Here is a 21944-nt window from a genome sequence, read left to right on the forward strand (position 1 = left end):
CCAAACATGTTGTAGCAATGATGTATACCTATGAAAATCTAGAATTCAATGTGAACTAATGAGAATCTAAGAAAAATTATTAAGAAAATTACAACCTGAGAGAACTGAATACATGTGAGGAAAGCAGATAGTTGTTAGAATTTGAGAACTCCTTTTCTGTTTTATTTTTGTTTTGGGGAGGTCACGTTTCCTATTTTTAAGGATATTGCTTCAGATATGGAGAAATATAAACATAATACAGAATCCAGCCCAAGTCATGCTCTGATATTTCCTTTTTAGAGACTTTAGCCTACCTCTCCAAGGAACAGAGGGTTAGATACACTTGACTGACTTGGAGAGGCAGTGAGGGGAAGGTTGAATTAGAGAAGTTGGCTTTGCAGCTAAAGTTTATAATCAATAAATTCCCATTTGTATAACAACGTTAAAGGGATATCTAATTAACTAGGGATCATCCTGTCTTATGATGTCACCAAAATGAAGCCATTAGTGTCTGTTTAGATGCCTTAATAATGGGAAAACAATCAGTTATCTTTCAGAAAAAGTCAATAATTTCAGTCTTCCTAATAGCTAATAGGTTGAAGCGAACTTGCCTCCACATAAATTATACACTGAATGCAGTTGAAACTGGCAAAGAAGTAGGATTTCCCTCCCTCAGAACCACAGGCTCATTTGACTCATGTCTGCTAAAGTGAGTTCAGTGAAACTTTGATTGACAAGGTATAACATGGGTCAAAGCAGAAATTGCCTGGATTGAGATCTTAATTATGTATACTGCAATTTCATCGTCTCTATGAAGATTCAGTAATTCCCTGAGAATCTCTGATCCAACATTACTGCTTTTTTTGTTGTTTTTAAGTTACTTTGCTCTGGCAGAAGGACAAGGAAAGCAATATGCAGCAAAATCTAAGGCACATTTCTCCCTTTGACCTTACTAACTAACACTTTGCAAAACCTATGTACATTCTTATTTTTTAAACAAAGGAAGTGAGCAGTTATGTTCTCTTTCTAAATGTACATTCTAAACACAGGCGTCAGTGTAAAGGCTTTTTCTCTTAGTGCCATCTACTGGTGTAATATTGTTAGTACAACTTAAGTAAGCTAGAATCTGGGTCACATAGGTTGCTATTGTTTCAGTTATTACACATACATAAGTCTTCCTGAAAATTAAAGTGCTTCAGTTTTGAATGTTAATAGCAGGTTGTCTAATTTTAAGATATAATTACATAAGAAAAAATATTAGTTGACTAGCAATAGACTGTCCAGTTTGCCTTTCAGATTTGTATATTCTTGGTATGTCTACAGTACTCAAAGAATAATAAGACTTTGACAAAATCATGTTAAAAATAAATTATCTCTCCATCCCACTGTGAACTCTTTTGAAGAAATGTTATCCCTTAATTAATTTATTCATCCAAAAATTATTTATCCATAACTCACTAGGTTCCAGTCACTGTGCTTGGGGATATAAAACACTCCTAATTTCTACCCTACAGAAATTTACTTTTTTTGTTGTTTTGTTTTAAAGATTCTATTTATTTATTTATTTAGAGAGTAAGAGAGTGCACATGCATGTGCATGAGCAAGGACAGGAAGAGGGTGAGAGGAAGAGAAAGAATCTTGAGGGGACTTTGTGTTGAGCATGGAGCCCAACCTGGGACTAGATCCCACTACTCTGAGACCACGACACCAGCTGAAATCAAGAGTCCAGTGCCCAACCTACGGAGCCACGCAAGCGCCACCCAGCAATTTACATTTTTATTATACTTGAGTGAAATGTTGTGTCTTTTGGTTTTACATCTTTTTAGTCCCATGTGTTTTTAGTCTTTACCTCAGCTATCTGTTCATCTCCTTTATAGATATTCACATATATGGTAATGCAGTGAATGATGTGTAACTTATTTTGTCTCAGTAAATATCCTGTAGTTGCAAAAGATTTTTTTTTTTTTTTATAATAATCAGCCTTCACCATGTTCCTAAAAAGTGGTTGGTACTCTTTACAGCCGGGAACTTAGAACTAATGAGTATTTAATATATGGCAGGAGTGGGGAGGGGAACTGGCCTGTAAAATGGAAATTTATTTCATTAGTTATCTTTCATTCTCATTAAAGTACTAGAAAATATAGAAATACCAGTGCTGGCCAGACTGTATACATTCAGCATTCTTTCTAATGTAAGAAAAGGGACTTACTATTCCCCTAAGGGAACCTTTCTGTGGTCTCCTACATACCCTCAGGATAAAGGCTGAATAATAGAGGATAGGATGCAGCCCTTTTATGCTTGAGATCTTACTCATTTTGATGGCTTTATTTCCCACTATTCTTACTCACTCTGCCATCCAACCAAATTCAACAATTTGCATTTCTAACAATATACAATGTGGCTTTTACCCGGTTTCTCCTCACTTAACTTCTGTCAGTCAGACCACTTACATGGAATTGCTACCAAATCGTGTCTTAACCCTTACTCCTACGATGACCATCATAAACCTGGATTTGTATCTATTTCCCATGGATTCTGTGAAAACTCTTATAAACACCTATTACCTTTCCCATGTATGCAGATTTTAGGTCCCCTTCTCTATTTGCCCAAGACCCAGCACTGGCTTATTTATCGTTTTAAACAAATTGGTTAGCATAATTTTTGACATATTCTATATACTCAAAAGTTATTTGTTACCTGAATGGATGGCAGTGGAGACCTGCTCACTTGAGACATTTATTCTGAATTTTATTGATTTCTGTTTTGCAGAGTTCGTTATCTAGCCAAAGAAAATATAACCCATGACTCCGAGAGCCACACAGTCTCTTTTGTCCAGCCCAAAGGTGCCATCTTCGAACCTTCACTTTCTGTTGGAACAGAGAATGACACTTTGACCGTTCTCAATCTGGCTGTAGCTGTGAGTAGACTAGACAAATAACAAAATTGTTTTGAAATACCCTAGAACCGACTATCATTAGTCTATCATCAGATAGTATTCTTGTCATTTTTATAAAAATATATTCCTATGTCATTATTTGAATGGCGTGTAGGACATTTGGAACGAAGACAAAAATCAGAACAACTGAATTAGAAGACCACTTAAAGTAGTATACCATTTAAAAAAAAAATAGGGTCTAACTTTAAATGTCTCCTTGTGACTGGCACTGAGGCAGAGAAATGTAATTATCTAGGGATTAGACAAACTACATTTTTTTGACCTGGCAAGACTGGGTAATAATTTTAAAGATCCAGTCAGATTTTTTCCCCCATTGAACGTTATTGTAGTATTGGATCCATCTATTTGTTAGGTACTAAATAGGTACTAAAATTGATGTCTCAAGCAGTAATTTTTTTTTTTTTTTTGTAGGCTGCACCCCATCTCTATCCAAATGCATTTGTTCAAGTGGTACTCAATTCACTTATCAAAAAGTCAAAATCTTCTATGTTTCAAAGAAGAACTGTGAGAGAGTTCTTGTGGGGCTATACAGATCCGTTCTTGAGTTTGGTTCCATATCCTATTTCTACGACAGTTGGTGTGTTTTATCCCGTGAGTGCTCAAATATGAATGTTGATTTTTTTTATATGTTAATTGGATAAATATGATGGCATTGGTAATCTATAATTTTATAATTTAGTGTGTTTACATGATTTCTGATCTGGGAATAAATATCCTAATTTTTTAACATCTCTGTCTCAGATGGCTTCAGCTTTCCTGGTTGGAAAACTTAATTCATCTAAATTTAACAATTAAATTTAAAATGAAGAAGCTGAGATTTAATTAGTTTTCCACTCTTGGAGAAATTCACAATTTGTCTAAAGTAGGTCGTAAAATACAAAATAAGGCTTTGAATTCTATTTTTGGTTTTGATTTCCCTTCTCAAAAAATCAAGTTTAATAATCATATTTTTATTTGTGTTAAATGGATTCATCTTATCATTCCTCCTTCAGACCTCTTCAGATTTGTGTTAATATAAATTTAAGTTTGCACGCAATGAGACGGATGAATCAGCAATGTCCTATTTTAATGTGCTTGTTATGAAATAACAGCAGATTTCAGAAGGAGCAAACCTGGCAATGCACTTACTTATAGCTTAAGGTTTTAAATTATAAACAGGACAAGCTAACTATCGAATTGGAATTTTGACTGTGGCTTATTTGGCACTATACGTAGTATTAGTTATATTCTCCAATTTGTTGTTTAGTTTTAGTGTTCAGGATTGCAAGGCTATAGGTCAATAAATATGAATGTAGAAAGCCTTAAAAGGATCAGAGATTCAGCTAGTATCTTTTCTTTTTTTTAAAACTCAAAAACTCATAACTCTTTCCTTGGCTAATTCTGTTTTAATTTTGTAGGCCTAATTTTTAGTATCCACTTATTAAAGATCATAGCATTTAGAAAGAAAGAAAAGACCATGACATTTGGAATACCTCTAGAAGTCTGTCCTTGTTCTCATAGGTATTTTTTAATATCCCCTCACCTCAGTATAATAGTAGTGGTAAAATTACCTTACTGGCTTAGCTAGGACAAAGAGCACTACAATTTGGATCATGTCAGCTTCTGCTACAGGTTTTCCTTCCTTTGTCTCAACCTCAAGCACTTATTTCTAGGTGCCTTTTATATGCAATCTTTTTAAAATGTTTGAGACCAATAATGTTAAACCTTCATTGCATATGTATTTCCAGCCATGTAATCACAAACCACCAGAATCTGGAAAAATGCAAAAGCGAGTTACATATTTTAAAACTTGGAAAATATGGCTTGTCCTAGAAGTGATTTCTTCTTGTACCTATCTTTTCAGTACAACAACACTGCAGATGGCGTGTATACGGTTTTCACTGGGAAAGACAACATAAGCCAAGTTGCCATAATTGACACTTACAAAGGTAAAAGGTGAGTAAGTATCCAGCGGAAGTGTGTGTACGGGGAGGCAGGTGTGGTATTCATTCAACAAGGCACAGGCACCAGACCTGCCTGTATCTCAGCCTTGGAAAGTTTGTTCTGTCTGGTATTAATCCTTTAGTTATGACAGCTGGTCACACCCATGTGTAGCTGCTGAAAATCAGCCCCAGTTGAGAATTTGGTTTACCCTCATGCACAGGTTCTCTTATGTAAAGAAATCCAAAGGGACTATTTCCATCTTTGCCGCAGGATGGGTCTACAGTTTGTGACTGCAAAGGAAGGGATGAAAATCAATACATAAACCAACAACTAGCAGCTAGAAAAACAGTGTGCTGGGTGTGTTGCACTTCTATGAAGCCTATCAAATAAAAATTGTTCATGTCACGGCATGACTGCCTGGGTCTATAAAGATGAAAACTTAATGAATTTATGCAAATGTTTTCATGACTTTTCCCTTCAAAAATTTCTTGAAATCATTTTCTGTATTGGCAAATCAGCATTTTTAAGCCTTTATTAGTGCAAAAACGGAATTAGTATTTCTAATGCAGTTCTAAAATGGGCATATTAAACTTGAAAATAAAGAACGTGCCTCCTTTGAAGGAGTAATAGAATGAGATAAATACATATAGTCATGATTTGCTTTTTTCCCCCCTAGCTCCTGACTGTTCATCTGGAGTATACATAATTTATCCTATGTGTAAAAAATGGGAAGATTTTCAGTAAGTGTCAGGGAAGAGAGTCCTTTTCTAATCAAGGTTAATAAATTTGCTTTAGCTCAGTTATTTCCTGGTAAAGAATACAGTAGTCAGAATTGAAAGAGATGAAATGTTTTTATTAATATAAGTAACCACTGCCTCACACTGTCTATCTAAAAATTGCATACAGCCATTAAATATTCACTAAGGTAGTACATCTTTCTGTAGAAAAGTCTAGTGGAAGAAAAACACTTCTAAATGCTTATTTTGGGGGAAATAGCATCACTGTATATTGGGGAACATGAGCCTTTCTGCCATTTCAATATTACAGAGACATTTTGAGGAGAGTTGCTAAGTGCTTCTAATCGGAGTGAGAATTCCACAGCATTTTGAGATTATGACAAGATCAATTTTACTGATCCTGGCAAGACTGAGCATGACTGTCCACTTATTCTGTTTAAAAAAAAAAAAAAAGCAACAGTTGCCTTGACATGTCACTGGATGATACGTTAACAGTGGGAAAAAAGTTTTCCATCACCAAAAAGTGACTGAAGATACAGAGAAACTATTACTACTGTTGTTTGTAGTGCTTCCAGATACATACATATATACATATATATATGTATATATATATGTATATATATATATCTTGCGTAGACACCAGGGTAGGAATTAGCTCCGTCCTACTTGAATGCCAGCTTCTGCAAGCATTAAAAGGGAGAAAAGTATAAATTGATGATCTGCAGGTTTCCAGTCTCTTCTTTTTCTTCAACATCTGCTTTTCTTTCCTTCTCCTCACACCCCTCTTCTCCCTCAGACTGAGCTTACATCAGTTAACCACTTATAATATTTTTCTCCTATTTATTTTGAACACTTAAAATACTACCAATTTGTCCATTTCTCCCAATGGGGTGAAAAAAAAATTCTGCCCTAGGTAGAGGTCTAAATTTCAGATGTATTTCTCCATTTTCTTTCTTCAGAAATGTTCTCTAAATTGTTTTGAATTAACATTTGGCAATTTTTAATATATAATCTGGCCACTTAATGGATCCTTCAGACAAAACGTGGGCTCAGTGGTTTAGAACAATTCTTCAACTTGGCTTTTGTCACACATCTAATCTTTATTATTTTAGCAGAAGGACCAAATCATAATAGAAAAAGTAATGTGAGAAATGTGCTGTAAAGAGAGAATGTTTGTTGATTTCCTTTCTTTTTATTCCTCAGGAATCTCTCCTATTGGCCAAGTTATTGTGACATGATTAATGGTACAGGTAAGGGCATTTGTTTCGTGGTAATACAATGAACCGGCCTCCCTCTATTGCACAAATTCCACCCCTGTACCTACAGTGTTCTGAAAGTTAAGGATATGCATTTACCTATCTTTAGAACCATGCAATTCAGTCTCTATTGTTACATAGGCTTAGTAAATGTCTGTCTAATGTGATGGGATTTTGGAGGATTATCTCTGAGGACTAGCCTTTCCTGCATGACTAGGGAAGCATTTGCTTTATAAAAGCTCAACTTCATGAGCCACCTTCCTGGCAAAGAAGTAAAGGGTTAAAAAATAATAATAATAAAACTTAGAGCAGAGTTACTATTCACATATTTTATAAGTAATGTACAGATAATTTAAAATTGCCAGAATTTTTAAAATAAAGATAATTACAAAAGGTAAAACATATTTCAAAATGGGATTTCAAGCTGAGGTAGAATCTGTGAAGTCTCAAGACAGCCATCTCTTTTGAATAAAGTGGTTGGTCAGAGTGCGGGGCGGGGGAGAACAAAAACTTAAGGTTAGAGGTGTACTCTCCATGAAAAACGTGCAAAATGAACATTCTAAATTAGAAGTGGGGAAAAGTAGTATGAACTTAGATTTTACAGCAGGGTTAGATCTGGCTGCTTACTCTCCTTGAAGAAAAGCGAAGGCAAAGTGCAGGTAGACCTATTAGTTAAAGAATTAAGGTTTTAAAAAGCAAATGGGAATCAAATACCATGAGGTAATTAAAACTTGAGATGAGGAGAGCTCCCAGCAATGCAGAAGCTGAGACAGAAGCATGAGGTTTCCAAAGTTGGTGAGGTTGTGCCTTGTAGGAAAAAATATATAATAAAGATGAAGACAGTTAAATACAAAGTTATGTAAAGGGTACGGAATAAAAAGGAAACACAGGGAATATTTACTCTTCCAAAGGTACTGTTGGGTTTCACCCATCTGTTTAATTTTGTTGCCACTATCTTATAGAAAAAGAACAGCAAAACCTTGTTGAGTTTTCTTTGTACCAAATTTCAGGAAATCCCTAAGTAAAGCATTTCTGCAAATAAGTTGTCAAGTGTTCTAATGCTACTCACTTCCGTAATTACAGAAGCATAATACTTCAGACCTTAGATACAGAGAAATACATTGTACTGCTCCTATATACTAAAGGATTCTTTATGGGTTTAAGAAAAAAAAAAACAAAAAAAAACAAGCAATTAAATTCTATCCAAAGGTAAGTTTTAAAAGGAGAGGTAAAGGATTCATTAATCACACACACAAAAATAAATATATGAGCATCAAGCATAAAGTTAAAGGTATCTAAGAAGAAAATAGAAGGAAAACAAACAGGATCAGAGGTAGATTGGACAGGGCAGGGGACTCTGATGTGATCTCTGAGAGAGATTCTTGGTTTATAGCACTGGAGAAAAGAGACTGACAAAACAGAAAAGGTTATGATTATTTAAAAGTGCCTCTTCTGCCTTCTCCAGTAAGTAAGAAGAGACATAAAATGAAAATATTGATACACATCTGAACTTTAAAAAAAAGTCAGCATCTTGTAAGTTATTTCCCTGGTAATTAAGAAGAGTTGTGGCATAATCTCCAATGATGTTTCAGATGATGAGTCTTGGAGCTTTATAAATTATTTTTTATATTAGTCACCATACAGTACATTGTTAGTTTTTGATGGAGTGTTCCATGATTCATTGTTTGCATATGACACCCAGTGCTCCTTGCCAGCCCTCCTTAATACCCATTACCAAGATAACCCATCCCTCCATCCCCAATCTGAAGCCTTCTGTTTCCTGGAGCTTTTTCCTTTTCCTTTAATGGTCACAGTGTTGGGAAGGCAGTCGTAGACAATGTCCACTGAGTGACCTATCTGGAGAGTTCAAGCCATCCTTGAAGATCCAGTTCTCTCAATGCCGGAATCAAGTTCACTGAGATCTTCTATTATATTTCACTTATTACAAGAGTGTAAGTGAAATGTAACAAGATCACAAGGCTGAGGCATTTAACCAGAAAAAGAACCCAGAATGCATAATTGAAGGAGGGGTCTTCCTGTTTTCAACAAACACATTCAGTGGTATGGCTCATTTTAGTGAAACTAACTGGAGAAGCAAATGCGGGAGTTATCCAGTTATTTCTTCATGTATCATGTGTGTGATAGGTATGTTTTCCAAGCGTGTGGGAGAAATTTTGGTTCGTGAATTTTAATAAATTATTTTTAAAAAATATGAATCAGCCATTAGGACAGAGTAATGTATCACTCCCTAAAGAAAAACATAAATCTAACAGAACTTCTAAGGGAACTTCATAGTAAGAAAAGTGCCACCTACTGATGGGGTGAGGGATTTCAAAAACAAACGCAATCACAATTTTAACATGTGATTTTGCCATTATTTTTGTAAACTTTCATTTTTAAGGAGTGGGAAGATTTAATATGAAATTAAATACCAAAGAGTATATATAATATATAGACTTATTGAATAGGGTAACTGCTAAGCACATGTTGATATTAAGGAAAGAAATTAAGAAATGGGCTTAATGGAATTATGAATTGAAATGTGCTGTAAATATACACATTGTATTTTGTTAATTTTTGTATCAATTACATACTGAAATGATGGCATTTGAGATATGCTGGGTTAAATCAAATATACCTGTTTCTTTTTACTTGCTAAAAAAAATGTGGCTACTGAAGAATTTAAAAATTACATATACAGGTTGCCTTATATTTCTATTGATCATACTGGCATAGAGATCACAGGATTTTTCTAGAATAGACGTTACATCTAATCCCTTTTCACTGGCTTGATTTTTAAACAGATGGAGCCTCATTTCCACCTTTTGTTGAGAAGACACGAGTACTGCGTTTCTTTTCCTCTGACATTTGCAGGTAATACAAAGACAACAATGCAGTTCTGGAAGTCAAAATGTTTTTCCCCAAGTGACAAAACACAGACCTCAAGCTCACACTTAATAATGATATTATCTGGGGGAAAAAAGTACACATAGGGAAATTTTTTCCTGCTTTATTCAGAATAAACAAATATTCATAATGTGCTTAATAACTTTCATAAAAATTGACAGTTGCAGATGGATCATATACATTATACAAATTATTTTTTCTCAATTTTTAAGACCTATTTTTCCTTATTTATTTATTGACTACACTAGACTATATTCAATAACAGTCCCATCTAGAAGGTCATGCCCATCTTTCTAATGATGTCCAGAGAAGGGGATGCCATTAATACAGAACAATGGTCACTTGCTCTGCTACTCCAGCCTCTTAAAATGGGTGGCTCCCAGCAGATATTACCAAAGCACTGGAGCCTAGGCCAGCTGAGTCCTAGCCCTGTTCCTAAAGTCTAGATGATGGGAAAACATTTGAAATAGCTCAATATTTTCCTTACCTGTGACATTGAAGAGAGCAGTGTTTCTTTATGTAGGGTTACGTGGGGATTCGAATATGTATTGAGTCCCAGCACATTGTCTTGATGTTGGTGAGTACTCAGTACCTGAAGCAGTCACTTAGGAAATAATGAGATAGGTATATCAAGAACTCACATGCACACGCCGCAGTGTGTACTTGGTTTTCCTCTCCAGGACTGAGTTTTGAAAGAAAAAAATTTTCATTGTATTTCATTTAACCTGGGCACAAATAAAAGATTTGAGGGAAGTCATATGAATATTTAATCTATAGAGGACATGAACTGTGAGGAAAGTCTTCCATATAAATTCCCATGGTAGTTCACAGCAAAAATTGCTCTTGGAAACTTTTGAGCATAAAGGTAAAAATAGTTCATACTCAGGTAGTATGTCTTGGTGTGCCTTGCAGTTTCCCAAGAATTTTTTTCCTGTGAAATAAGTGAGAATTTAAAATTCTGACAAGAGTATCCAATGCAGTTTCTCTAAATTAAAGCAAGAAGAGAAATCTAAAAATAAAAGAAAAAAAATCTCCAGAATGTAGTTCAGTTTCCTCGAATAAAGCTCTTTCTTATCTGTGTTTAGGTCAATCTATGCTGTATTTGGAGCTGACATTAATCTGAAAGGAATCCCTGTCTATAGATTTGTTCTTCCATCCACGGCCTTTGCATCTCCAGTTCAAAATCCAGATAACCATTGTTTCTGCACAGAAAAAGTTATCTCAAAAAATTGTACATCATATGGTGTGCTAGACATTGGCAAATGCAAAGAAGGTGAGTAAATGTTCTCAGTAGCACAGTCCATGATACAATTTGCAGTATTCTTTAAAATGCAACCTTTACTCAAGATCCCTTTCCACCAAAAATTTAAAATCAAAGCAAGAAAGCAATAAGGCCAGGAAGTAAATGTGGTGGTAGAAAAGTGTTGTTTTGATTTTGTTTTGTTTTTCAGGTCCCAGTTTTGTTTTTCAGGCCCCACTTAGTTATTATTAGGTGGCATTATTATTTTCTCTGCTGCTTTGGAAAATACCTATTTAGGTCCTTAGCCCCTTTTTTAAAATGGGTTACATGGTGTTTTTTGTGTTTTTTTTCTATAAATTCACTGTATATTTTTAAATAATTTTTTATTTTTTATAAACATATTTTTTTATCCCCCGGGGTACAGGTATGTGAATCACCAGGTTTACACACTTCACATCATTGTATATTTTTGATATTAAGTACTGATTGGATATTGGTTTGTAACCATTCCTGTGTCTTTTCAGATAGATAAGATAAAAATAATTCCTAGACTCCTCTGAGCATCCCAACTTATCCATCTTCATTTTTCTAGCTTTTTCTTCCCAAGAAATTGGTTAATAAAAATATGTTTTCAGTATGTCTTTGAAGCAAGAATTGACTTAAATGCAATTTGGAGTCTGTCTTATTTAGCTTACCTCCTTCGTACTGGGATTAATGTGAATGAAGAAAGAAAACCTCTTAAATTAATTTTCAGTTCATAGATATATCACTGCCCGAAACATGAACATAATGCTTGAAATTTTGTGCTTAGCAGCTAAACTTAACATACTGAAAATTAACACCTAAGGAAAAACAGTAGACATTGGACATTAACTGCCTAGGATGATGAGGAGATTTGTATTTTATTTCTGTACAGTAGTGATCAGGTCATATCATTTCCTCCCCACCTTTATTCCCCAGTCAGTGTTTAAGCCCAGCTATGCCTTCTTTTATTCAAAAAGTTTTATTTTTAAGGAAATATTTTCTGAGTGGTATGTGAAATGAGGGAAATGATTTATCCCCAATTATTTTTTAAAATTTGTTTTCAGGAAAGCCTGTATACATTTCACTTCCTCATTTTCTACATGCGAGTCCTGATATTGGAGAACCTATTGAAGGCTTAAGTCCAAATGAAGATGAACATAGCACATACTTAGATGTTGAACCTGTAAGCAAATATATTATTGATTAAACTGAAAGAAAAAATAAATTCTCTCCTTCTTGTTAATCACATTTATTGAATCACAATCTTGATAAATTACTATTTTCATTTCAGTGAAAATTACATTGATTTCTTTCTATTGTTGCTTATAAAATGCCAAAGTCATTAAACCTTAGTTTTTCAGCGTATGGAACTTTATAGGCCTATTCAGTGGTTCGTAAGTCAGGAATATCGATGAGAAAGTTTCTAATTGGCTTAAAACAGTAAATATTAGATAAGCATAAAACAGCAGTTTATGGGACAACTGGGTGGCTCAGTCAGTTAAGCCTCTTTTTTTTTTTTAAGTATAATTTTTTATTTTTTATAAACATATATTTTTATCCCCAGGGGTACAGGTCTGTGAATCACCAGGTTTACACACTTCACAGCACTCACCAAAGCACATACCCTCCCCAATGTCCATAATCCCACCCTCTTCTCCCAAACCCCCTCCCCCCAGCAACCCTCAGTTTGTTTTGTGAGATTAAGAGTCACTTATGGTTTGTCTCCCTCCCAATCCCATTTTCTTTCATTTATTCTTCTCGTACCCACTTAAGCCCCCATGTTGCATCACCACTTCCTCATATCAGGGAGATCATATGATAGTTGTCTTTCTCCGCTTGACTTATTTCACTAAGCATGATACGCTCTAGTTCCATCCATATTGTCGCAAATGGCAAGATTTCATTTCTTTTGATGGCTGCATAGATTTTTATTTATTTATCTGACAGAGAGAGATCACAAGTAAGCAGAGAGAGAGGAAGGGAAGCAGGCTCCCCGCCGAGCAGAGAGCCTGAGGCGGGGCTCGATCCCAGAACCCTAAGATCATGACTTGAGTCAAAAGCAGAGGCTTTAACCCACTGAGCCACCCAGGCGCCCCCCCGACTTGCTTTTGGCTCAGGTTATAATCTCATGGGTCCTGAGATCAAACCTGCCTCGTGCTCAGTAGAGAGTCTGCTTGAAGATTCTCTGCCCCTGTCCCTCTCTACTCATACCCTCTTCTCTCTTTTTCTCTAAAATAAATCTTTAAAAATAAATTTGTAACTGTAAATATTGCTTGCCTGAGGAAATAACATGTATTATGAGGAATTAAAAGATTTTTATGGATATATGTGAATTGGGGGCAAGATCTATTATAGTTAGTGTGAAGAAAAATCAATTAAAAAGTTAAATATCAAAATTTTAGTGGTCATGTGTCAGTTTAAATAATGAGAAAGGTAGTACTATAATTAAACTGATGATACATTGATTCTGAGTAAATATACATTTGATGATGCAGAGTTCAGGAATCTATATGATCAGCTCAGCACTGCAGTATTTTGTTTATTACCCAAAACCATTTTTGGTAGATACCACACATCTAACTAAAACCTTGACATCTGTTTGGGTGAGGAAATTGTGTGTGCTTGCACAGGCATACCCATGCTTACCTGCATGTACACATGTGATTCTCGTAATAGGCAGTGTAATATGTAATATACTTAACATGTCAAAATTAATTTCACAAGTTTCAAGTAGTAGAATTTCATCTTAATTTCCATATAACAATAAAAATTGGGGATTTTTTTTTAAGTTAATAACTAGTTTGTTCTCTTTTTAGATAACTGGATTCACTTTACAATTTGCAAAACGGCTGCAAGTCAACATATTGGTCAAGCCAGCAAGAAAAATTGAGTGAGTCTCTTGAACAAGTTTATGGTTACCTGATTTTTAGTATTTTCTTGTAAGAATGTGAGTTAGTCTATTAAAGTAAGTGGAAAGAATACAAATTTTCAACTTCTCTTTGGCTTAAGGTCATTAAATCATTATTAAATGCATATGATGATTTTCATTTGTAATTTAGAATTATATCCAGTGTTTATTGAAATGATAACTATACATATTTTGGAGTGTTTTGAGTGTTTGGTGGTATCTCTCATTTTGTAAGCTGTCCAGATATTTCTATGACCAGTTTTTGGAATTCCTATTTCACTTTCCCATTGAGAAAAGGGAAAATCTGTGCTTAGAAAAAGTCAGTCTAATTAGAAATAGGTATTAGAAAGTTTTTTAAGAGTGAAATCTGTCTGAGAAACAGTCACATTAACATTTAAATGATTTATTATAGGGAAAAAAAAATCAAGGAACTTAACCAAGTTGCAAAAGCAGCTAATTTCTGAACATATATTTACATTAGTACTTATTGAAATTTCTGTCATATATGTGTTTTCATAATTATTTTTTATGTATGTATTACAGAGCATTAAAGAATCTGAAGCGAAACTATATTGTGCCTGTTCTTTGGCTTAATGAGGTTAGTATTTTTTAATCTCTGTCATTAAAAGCAGTAAACTTCCATGTATATAAAAAAAGTTTTTGGTGTCTCAAAACTGGAAATGTATGTATAGTATTTGAAATTGTGTATGTTTTCTTACCCATATAGATAGATGAGTACTATATATATTCTACCTATTTGAAAAAACCCAACCACACAGAAATACCAAGTTTGTGTTAGTTTTCAGTGTGTTTCTTTTAAAAAGTCAAAGCATTTTCTATCATTTTGCTTATTTTCAAAATTTATCTTTTAAGCACTTTTTCTTGTCATAGTGCTTGTTTTAGGAGAAGTCATATGTACATGTAACTCCAAATAACTCAAGACTCTGCGAATATTACAGTGTTACTAAAATCAACCAAGCTTGTAAAGACCTGGTTAGAGTAGGTACAGGCCATCTATCCTATTGCCTGATGAGATATTTGTAGTGTAAACCGTGGAATTTATTAGCCCTAGAATTAGAAAATGCAGAACATAAAACTTGAGAGGGATCAGAACTGTTGACCTTTGCCACTTCATCTGTCAATAGGAAACATCTATTAGAAAATTGTGGAATATGTTAATAAGGCCATTTTGAAGATCAATGAAGCTTAGTATGTTCAATAGCACTATATAACATATTCAAAGGGAAGGGGATTATTACAACATAATTCAAAGGGAAGGGGATTATATTTCACTCTGTAAGTATACTACCTTGGTATTTATTGCTGCCCTTGACATGCAAGGTGAATTCTATTGGCTTGTCTTAAAGATACAGATGACTAACACCTATGCAAGTGTTTGGAGAAGAGTAATAAGTAAGTGGAAGGTTTCAAGTATTTTGCTCCACTGATCTACTCCTATAATGCTAATTATTAATCTGATTACAGACTGGTACCATTGGTGATGAGAAGGCAGAAAAGTTCAGAAAACAAGTGACTGGAAAAATAAACCTCCTTGGCCTGGTAGAAATTATCTTACTCAGTGTTGGTGTGGTGATGTTTGTTGCTTTTATGATTTCATACTGTGCATGCAGATCAAAGAGAGTAAAATAAGTAAGTATACCAACAAATTTATATAGTGCTTCAGTAATATTAGTTTTCATATGTTTTCATTTTACTAAAGAGGAGTTACAAATTAGGCTGTGACCATTTCTAGACTTGTCTAGACTACTATCATTTTTAATATACCCTCCAAGTTTTGGGATGTCTAAATTAGAACAAAAACAAAGACTGGACAAGTAAATGTGGCCTGTGAAAAGCAAGCAGATCACTACATTACATCTTAAGTTCTGGGAGGAATGAAATAAAAGATGAAATTATCACCTTTGAAAAGTTAGTATGAATATAGCTTTATTCTGACTCTTCATGTCTTGATTCTCACTAATTATAAAGAAATAAATGGTAATTAATATATCACTGCCTAGAGAAGGTTATGCAAGGGGAAAGGGGGAAAAAACTTAAGCTAGAAATTAGTAAACAAACTAAAAACTCATTACAAAACAATAGAGATAGAAGAAAAATATGCTGTTAAAAGAACACTGAAGTAAAATGAACAAAACTTGTTAATATAAAAACAGAATTCCTGCAAATAGACATGCTGGTCTAAAATTAGGGTGTACACCCCAAATGTTTTGTGGAAGCCCCAATATATGATTAAATTGTATGATTTGACTTTGAATGTAACAGTACAAGAGAATATGAAAGGATCATGTTCAACACAACAAAACTAAATTATTCAGTTTAAAGGAAAAATCTCTTAAATGTGGGCAATATTTGAGTTTTAGAAAAATTGTAGAAGTAGTTCAGACCTCTGTGTTTTAGGTATCAGAGCCCATGCCCCTTTGTTCATAAACAGGAATGAAAGCCTGATCCTATCTCCCCTAATGGAAGCCTTTAATCATCATGGGTGGCATTGGTATGGCCTCTAAGGGAGAATTTTCCATTTCCCCCTATGTTTCTTCTACTTCCCCAAATGTTTCCACCAGCCTCTCTTCCCAAGCTCTTCAGAACAACAAAATACAACCTCAGTAAAAGCAATATGCTTACTTGGAAAGTCACAACTTCAAATCAGACTGTTGACCCCAAGATGTCTTATATAGAAATTCTGGAGTTGCTACCCATAACTATGGAGCTTTTTACTTTGTACCAAGAATAATCTTGGAAAAAATTTTTTGCCAATTCTTGCTAAACAGTTTTCATGTATTATCACAGTTAATCCCTAATAAAATTTCATGAGTTCCCAATAGTCAGGGACTATTTAGCATTCATTCTATCTTCTGGAGACATTCCAGAACATTATAACAGTGCAGAATTGTTCATCTTTAATATGTGAATCAGTCAAATTGATTGTTAAAAAAAAATGTACAGTGGAATTTTCTGTTCAATATTTTTGTGTGAGATTCACAGCCTGTGTCTAGAAAAGCAGCTGAATCTTGTTCTGATCATTTTAGCCATTATTTATTCACTAGGAAGTAGACTAGATAACTTTGCCTACATACATTCACATTAGAATAGAGGACATATTGCATCACCTTAAGACCTATCATTAACACTGTAAAAAATAAGTTATGATTAGACAAAGATATTCATATGACAATTTATCTAATAAATTACTGCAAAAAACTTGTTCTAGTGGGAAAGCATACTTTTCAAAAGGTTGTAGTTATAATTTGTTTTCTGTATTCTCTAGCACAATTACATGATAAATTTCATCAGTGTTTAACAAGCCCTGAATGTCAAATTTCTTCAGTCCATACATGCCTAAGTTAAGGTGAATAAGTGAAAGCTTTCAGAGTGTCTTCGTCAGCAAGTATGTTAGTTTTGCTTTGACATGATGTTGTTACAAGAAAAAGTTACTGCTTTTTATAAAACTATTTCTTTGTAAGAGAAGAAAAATTTTCTTTGCAGATTACTAGTTCTAGAAAAATCATGGAAGATAGAAATTTCCTTTAATGAGCATCAGTTTTGAATATTATAAAAGTTAGGTCTTTGGATAGATTTGTAAACAGTTGCAAAACTAAGATGGACATACAAGAGGGAATAAAGATGGTGGAGTTAACATATGGTTTTACTCAATGGATCACAGATTAAGCCAATAGTTCTTTCAAAAGCAATAGTGTATACACCTCTAAATGAAAGGTGGCCTGAAGGGATGGCAAAAAGTGGTTTAATTAGCTACCACTCTTTATCTGGCTAATTCTTGAAAGTCAGAAAGTAGCCTTCCATGATTGGGAATATATAGTGCCTTATCCATAATGTCCATCTGAGAACTTTTCTTTGTCATTTGAAAAATTAGGCTAAATAATAGAAAGAATGATATCTTGTATATATAGAACATAAATATTACCTGTTTTATTTTTCTACTGCTTTAAAGAAGTAACATTTCTTTTATTTTTCAGGCAGTAAATGAGTTTTCACCTTTCTGTACCAGCTACATCAGGACCTTTGTTACTGTTGGCCTACAAAACGAAGACTCAAGATGCTTTATTTTTTCAAAACACACCTTATCTTCTAATTAAAGAAATGGTGGCATTTTTTTTTCACTAAGCAGCAGCACATTTCTAAAGGATTTTAAGATGTTGGTAAAATCCACTTTGCACACAAAACTGGAACTTTTTAGAATTCATCATGTGCGCAATCAAATTGATTTCAGTTTTTATAAACATGGCTCAAGAATGAACCAACTGTTTTTATTTGGTACTGATTCACTAACTGGTTCCCTGGTGGCAAATTCAACACTGTGGACATTCTCAACAAATCTTGGACCCAAACTCCTGTCTTCATTATCAAGGGAAAAACATCAGTGTCCCCGTTCATTTGCAATAGACTGACCCCAGGACTGTCAGTACATCACAGTTCGTGAACACCGACTATTTTGAAAGACATTTAAGAATGGAAAGTAAAGTTATATATTACTCAAGATACTCTCTCTATGGAATCCTCTGTACAGCAACTGCAGGCATTGTAACCATTCTCTTACTGTATAACAATATGGGCTTATATTTTAACACTGATTATGCAAATGGACATTGTTTTCAGCACATTTTGGCTCTTCATGTTTAAGGACTTTGCCATCTTCCACATTCTGCAGCTCTTCTGGCAATATGAATATGTGCTCTTTCTACTCAGTTACATACAATTTCACGCTTGGCACCTTCAGAATACTGTGCTAGGTGTTAAGAGATGTAAATGGTAATAAAAGAATTACTGTATGAAAGACTACCAAGCATAGAATGTGCATTAACAGTTATTTTTTGTAATAGTTCTTGCTTTCATAGTCACCTCAGAATGGTCTCAACCATTAAAATACGTTCTTCCTTCCTATACTTTGTGTGGTTCTTCTGTCACAAGACATTTACCCTAGTTTTCTGTAAGAAGTATTCTGTCTGAATCTCCATTTCCTTCTGGCACTATGCTGAGTTCAACCATGACCATTTTGTCCTAGGATGTTTTTAAGCCCATATGAGGAAAAACAAAAGATACACTCGGTTTCATCCTTGACAGCACTAGGACTTCAATCTAGAGCTTAAGGATTTTTCCTTCTTATTAGGAGACCTACTATTAGGTAAATCTTCTTTCTTTAGCAAGGGTTCACTTAATGCAGAGCACTAGTTCTCCTGAAAAGCTTTCACAGGAAGGGAAAATAGACCACATTCTATCTTGTGTTTTATTCACAGTGGTTTACATGACAAAGTAGTCATAACTGGTTTGGATACTAAAATAAAAAAATAACTTGTTTTCCTCACATTATCTTCCAGGGCAAATACTGAAAATCCCAAAGACACCTCCATTTTGGAGGGATCTTAAGAAAATCTCAAAAAGTGTACTGATCTATGTCTTTACATTTAGTTGAGAGGCAGCGGGTGAGGAGAGGTATCCCTGTGAGGTATTGAGATTCTAGACATCTGATACTTAAAAGTTGACATGGTGATTTAAAAGATATGAAGGAAATTTAATTCCTTCAGCTAAGTGGGATGAAGAATTGGAGGAAAAACATATATATCCACCGCACACAAGATCTGTGTATCCAAGCAGTGCTTCACACTTTAAAATCTTCACAAAGAAAATCATCTCACAGCATTTAGGTATCAGGAAAAAGATTTCACTTATGTGTCTTTAGTATTTATCTAATTGCATGTATATTCTAATCTTTATCATTACTCAACATTTTCTTTAAATTGTATAAAATATATACAAGAGGAAAGACAATACATATGCAAAGTAAATTATATTAAAAATACCCTATAGGAAAAACAATACTTTCTTTAAAGAACAGGAGCTAGGGCAGGGTTGAACAATAAGGGTCATCTACAGGAGGAAACTCAAGACTATTTCATTTAAGGCAAAGAAAACCACAGTCAAGTAAAATGAAGACCACAGAAGAATATGTTCCAAATTTAAAAAAAAATAATAATAATAAAACTTCAGCGAAAAAGCCCTTCACATAGATAAGTAATTTACCTGATAAAGAATTCAAAGAAATTCTCATAAAGATACTCAAAAGACCCAGAATAAGAATGGAGAAACACAGCAAACTTCAATAGAGGGACAGAAGATAGTAGTATCAAACAGCAGTGACAGAGCTAAAGCATAAATAACCACTGAAAGTACATGAGAGGGATTCAGCAGACTAGAAGACAAGATGAAACAGAGGAAAGGGTCAATGAATTCAAGACACAGCAGAGGAACTCCCCCAAAAAAGGAAAAATGTGAAGATAGCTTAAAGGACTTAAGGAAAACATCAAGCATGCTGACATCTGCATTAAAGGGGGCCCAGAGAAAAGGAGAAAGAGATGAAAAGTTATTTAAATAAATAAAGGCTTAAAACTTCCCTAACCTAGGTAAAAAAAAAATAGACCTCCAGATCCAGGAAGCCCATAAAATTGCAAATAAGATGAACCCAAGGAGAGCCTCACTGAGACATGCAAGTAAATGTTGAAAGTTTAAGACAAGGGAAAAAAAAAAAATCAAAGAAAAAGCTACTTGTTACACACAAGCGAACTCCCCATAAGGTTATCAGAATTATCAGCAGAAGTTTGCAGGCCACAGTATAGCAGCACAATATATTCAAAGTGCACAAAGAAGAAAAAAATCCCAACCAAAAATGTTCCACCCAAAAGCAAAGTTATTCAGAAGGGATAGAGTTTTCCAGACAAAAAAGCTAAAGGAGTTCATCATCACTAAACTGGCCTTATAAAAAATTTAAGAGGACCTTTAAGCTGAAAAAAAAAGCAGGCTAATTAATAATAAAACATATAAAATATAAATCACAAATAAATATGTAGTAAATGTTACAGATTAATCACTACTAAAGCTAGTATAAAGGTTAAAAGACAGCAGTGAAAAACTATAATAACTAATTAAGGGTCACACAAGATTCAAAAAAATGTAAAATGTGATGCCAAAAATATGTGGAGCTTTAAAAATGCATTCAAACTTAAGTTCTTATCAACTTAAACTATTACAAGTTTTCCATATAAGTATCATGATAACCACAAAGCAAAAACCTCTCGTAGATACGCAAAAAAATAGAGTAATAAATGTAAACATAGCATTCTGAGGGTCATCAACTCACAATGGAAGAAGGCAAGAGAAGGTATAGAGAGAACTACAACACAGCCAGAAAACAATGAACAAAACGGCAAAAACACATTCCTATCAGTAAATACTTAAAATGTATATGGACTAAATTTTATTATCGTAAGACAGAATGACTCAGTGGACTTAAAAAATGAAAACAAGACCAAGCTATAGGCTGCCTACAAGAAATTCACTTCAAGTATAAAGATACACGCAGACAAAAAATGAAGGGGTGGAAAGGGATATTTCATGAAATGGAAACCAGAAGAAAGCTGTAGTAGCTATACTTACAGCAAACAAAATATGCTTTAAGATGAAAACTGTCATAAATGACATAGGACATTATATAATGATAAAGGTATCAATCCAAAAAAAGGATAAAACATTTGTAAATATTTATGCACCCAATATAGAAACATCTAAAATTATAAAGCCAATTTTAACAAACCTAAAGAGGGAAAGAGACACCAATATAATAAAATGGGGGACTTGAATATTCCTTTTGCATCAATGAATAAATCATCCAGACAGAAAATCAGTAAAGAAATAACATGTTAGGCCAGATGGACTTAATTGATAAATACAGCATTCCATCCAAAAGAAAGAAAACACACATCCCTCTCAAGTGAACATGGAACATTCTCTAGGATAGATCATCTGTTAAGCCACAAATATGTCTTAATAAATTTTAGAAGATTGAAATCATATCAATATCTTTTCTGACCACAATGGTATAAAACCAGAAATCAATTGTAAGAAGTAGACTAGAAAAGTTACAAATATATGCAGATGAAACAGCATACTGCTGAATAATGAGACAAAGAAGAAATCAAAAGAG

General features: G+C 34.2%; 1 protein-coding gene across 4 annotated transcripts in view; it reads left to right on the plus strand.

Annotated features, from left to right (window-relative positions):
* CD36 (CD36 molecule) overlaps nucleotides 1-18850 on the plus strand; it is an 81589-nt gene extending 62739 nt beyond the window's left edge. For all 4 annotated transcript variants that reach the window (XM_004739616.3, XM_004739615.3, XM_013060639.2 and 1 more), the window contains exons 5-15: nucleotides 2749-2896; nucleotides 3347-3526; nucleotides 4779-4870; nucleotides 6799-6845; nucleotides 9656-9725; nucleotides 10844-11031; nucleotides 12087-12205; nucleotides 13839-13912; nucleotides 14474-14528; nucleotides 15416-15580; nucleotides 17926-18850. In XM_004739616.3, the coding sequence (XP_004739673.1) occupies nucleotides 2749-2896; nucleotides 3347-3526; nucleotides 4779-4870; nucleotides 6799-6845; nucleotides 9656-9725; nucleotides 10844-11031; nucleotides 12087-12205; nucleotides 13839-13912; nucleotides 14474-14528; nucleotides 15416-15580 (1138 nt within the window). In that variant the 3' untranslated portion in view covers nucleotides 17926-18850. The remainder of the gene's footprint in view (nucleotides 1-2748; nucleotides 2897-3346; nucleotides 3527-4778; nucleotides 4871-6798; nucleotides 6846-9655; nucleotides 9726-10843; nucleotides 11032-12086; nucleotides 12206-13838; nucleotides 13913-14473; nucleotides 14529-15415; nucleotides 15581-17925) is intronic.
* Nucleotides 18851-21944: the final 3094 nt, after the last annotated feature.

Source organism: Mustela putorius, unplaced genomic scaffold (genome assembly GCF_011764305.1).
Source record: "Mustela putorius furo isolate JIRA1106 unplaced genomic scaffold, ASM1176430v1.1 tig00003845_pilon_pilon_pilon, whole genome shotgun sequence".
NCBI lineage: Eukaryota > Metazoa > Chordata > Mammalia > Carnivora > Mustelidae > Mustela > Mustela putorius.